Below are 2,048 nucleotides of genomic sequence, written 5' to 3'. Positions count from 1 at the left end.
AACATAATAAGCCAACAAACTTGCCCTTCTAGAACCAAAAATAAACCAAAAAAATGCATCAACTATCATTAGCTTCAGAAAGTAATATGGTTCATTAATAATCATATATTATTTATTTATTCAATGTGAATGCATTCATATCTATGTGAGGGTTCATTTCTATCTCTATATGTCTAAGACAAACATATACTCATATTTCATAACACAAAAAAAGAAAACCTTGCTTGGAAATGCGTACCCGGCAGATCGGTTGCCCAAAGCGCTCTGGGTACTCGCCACCGGTAGCCCTCAAAGTTCCCATTGCCTGTAATACGAATAATGAAATCCTGATTAGTCATGCAAATAAATAATTTTGAATATTTTCCATATAACAGCGAACATTATTTATTGCATGTCAACATTTTGAAGTATTTTCCAGTAAATCAGAGCGATCTTCCAAAATTTAGATGTTTTTGCTTCCTTTCTTGTGCTAATTTTATATTCCAATAGAATTCAACTCTCCTTACACAAATTAGAATCAAATCTACAAAAACCCTCACTTAAATTCGTAAAAATCTCATCTTTAGGAAAATTATATACTTTAACCGCACGATCACACCAATCATACAAACAAAGTCGTAATTGAACACGGAAACAAAAATTTTATGTGCAAAATCACGAATTATACCGCGCTTCGGTCTCGGGGATGATTGAACCGGCAACGAGAGCCATATCCACAGAAACCAGTCCTCAAATAATGGATACAATCAGGCTCGTCGGGCCTCTCGGGGTACGATTGGGGCCCACCCTCTAGACCCAACTGCCACATGGGCTCTGCATTTTTCGAAATCAAACAACAAGTGAATCAAATTCCCTTCTGCATTACCAAAATCAAAGCTAATTGAACTGAAATTCAAGTGAAATTCAGATGAAATTCAAATGCAGAGAGAAAATATCAACCTTCGAGCCCGGTTTCACCACCAGGAGGAGCCCATTGCGCCACCGGATCCGACGGCGCCCCCTCCATTGTCTGACTTCCAGTGTACCTCTCCATTTTTGACACCTATACACACCTTTAGTATAATAATATATTTATATATAAATATACAAACAAAATTATATATGTATACAGATATAGAGAAAGAAATAAAGAAGGAAAGAAAATAAAGAGGAGTATGTGTGATCAAGTGTGTCGGGGGAGGGAGCTGAGGAAGAATGGTGTGATCGATGGTGTTTGGTGGTTTTAGAGAGAGAGTATTTTAGAGAGAGAACGAGAGAGGTTTACACACACTAATGAACATATACACAACACACTGTGTGTGGTTTCATTATTCTGTGGGGTGCCTTTTATAACTTTTCAATAAGGTATTTTTTGGACGTATATTTTTTTTTTGCTTTTTTTGCCTTTTAATTAATTTTTGGGATATTTTTTGCTTTTTAGTGTTTTTTAATTGATTATTTTTGTCTGTTTGTTAGTTTATTACGCGCCATATAGGCGTGCTTATAGACAGTTAAAGGGCAGTTCGGACATTGTTGGTGATAAAATGACAGTTTTGTCCCCACTCACTTTTGACATCTGCAGTTAAAATATTTTTGGAGAAAATTGCAATAATGGACCCTCATGTATTGTTCAATTAGTAAACTAGTCTTCAACCTCTAAAAGTTAACAAGTTTAATTCTCAAATTTTTCACCTTTACTGCAAAATTAGTCTCGTCATGTGAACATCATAAGTTCAACTTTTGGAGTTGAATTTTACTTCTAAATTTTGATTAGTATCTGAAAAATCAAAGCAAGACATTCTTTTATGAGGGTAGCGTGGTAATATAACGGAAATATATCATTGGAGACGAACTTGAAGATCAATTTCTTCTTTTTGAAAAAAATAAAGGACCAATTTTCTTTTGATCGGTTGAGTACTTTAGTACCAATTTTTTAATATTTAATATTATAACCTGAAAAAATAAAATGAAAATTTTTATTTCTAGTGTGAATCATCGACCTTTGCGATTTTATATGCATTGGTTTCTATTTTACCGCCAAGTGCACGAATGCATGTTCTCGCTTGAAA

The 2,048-nt window shown here is 34.5% G+C and overlaps 1 protein-coding gene across 1 annotated transcript in view; it reads right to left on the bottom strand.

Moving 5' to 3' along the window:
• Positions 1 to 1,294, bottom strand: part of LOC111371459 (zinc finger CCCH domain-containing protein 32-like) — a 7,321-nt gene extending 6,027 nt beyond the window's left edge. The window contains exons 1-3 of the mRNA XM_022993462.1: positions 940 to 1,294; positions 668 to 813; positions 239 to 304 (exon numbers count right to left, since the gene is read on the bottom strand). Of these exons, the coding sequence (XP_022849230.1) occupies positions 239 to 304; positions 668 to 813; positions 940 to 1,033 (306 nt within the window). The 5' untranslated portion in view covers positions 1,034 to 1,294. The remainder of the gene's footprint in view (positions 1 to 238; positions 305 to 667; positions 814 to 939) is intronic.
• Between the last annotated feature and the right edge of the window lie 754 nt (positions 1,295 to 2,048).

The sequence above is a fragment of the Olea europaea genome, chromosome 22 (genome assembly GCF_002742605.1).
Source record: "Olea europaea var. sylvestris chromosome 22, O_europaea_v1, whole genome shotgun sequence".
Lineage (NCBI taxonomy): Eukaryota > Viridiplantae > Streptophyta > Magnoliopsida > Lamiales > Oleaceae > Olea > Olea europaea.
Note: the sequence above shows the minus strand (reverse complement) of the source record. Positions and strands in the feature narration are given on the sequence as shown.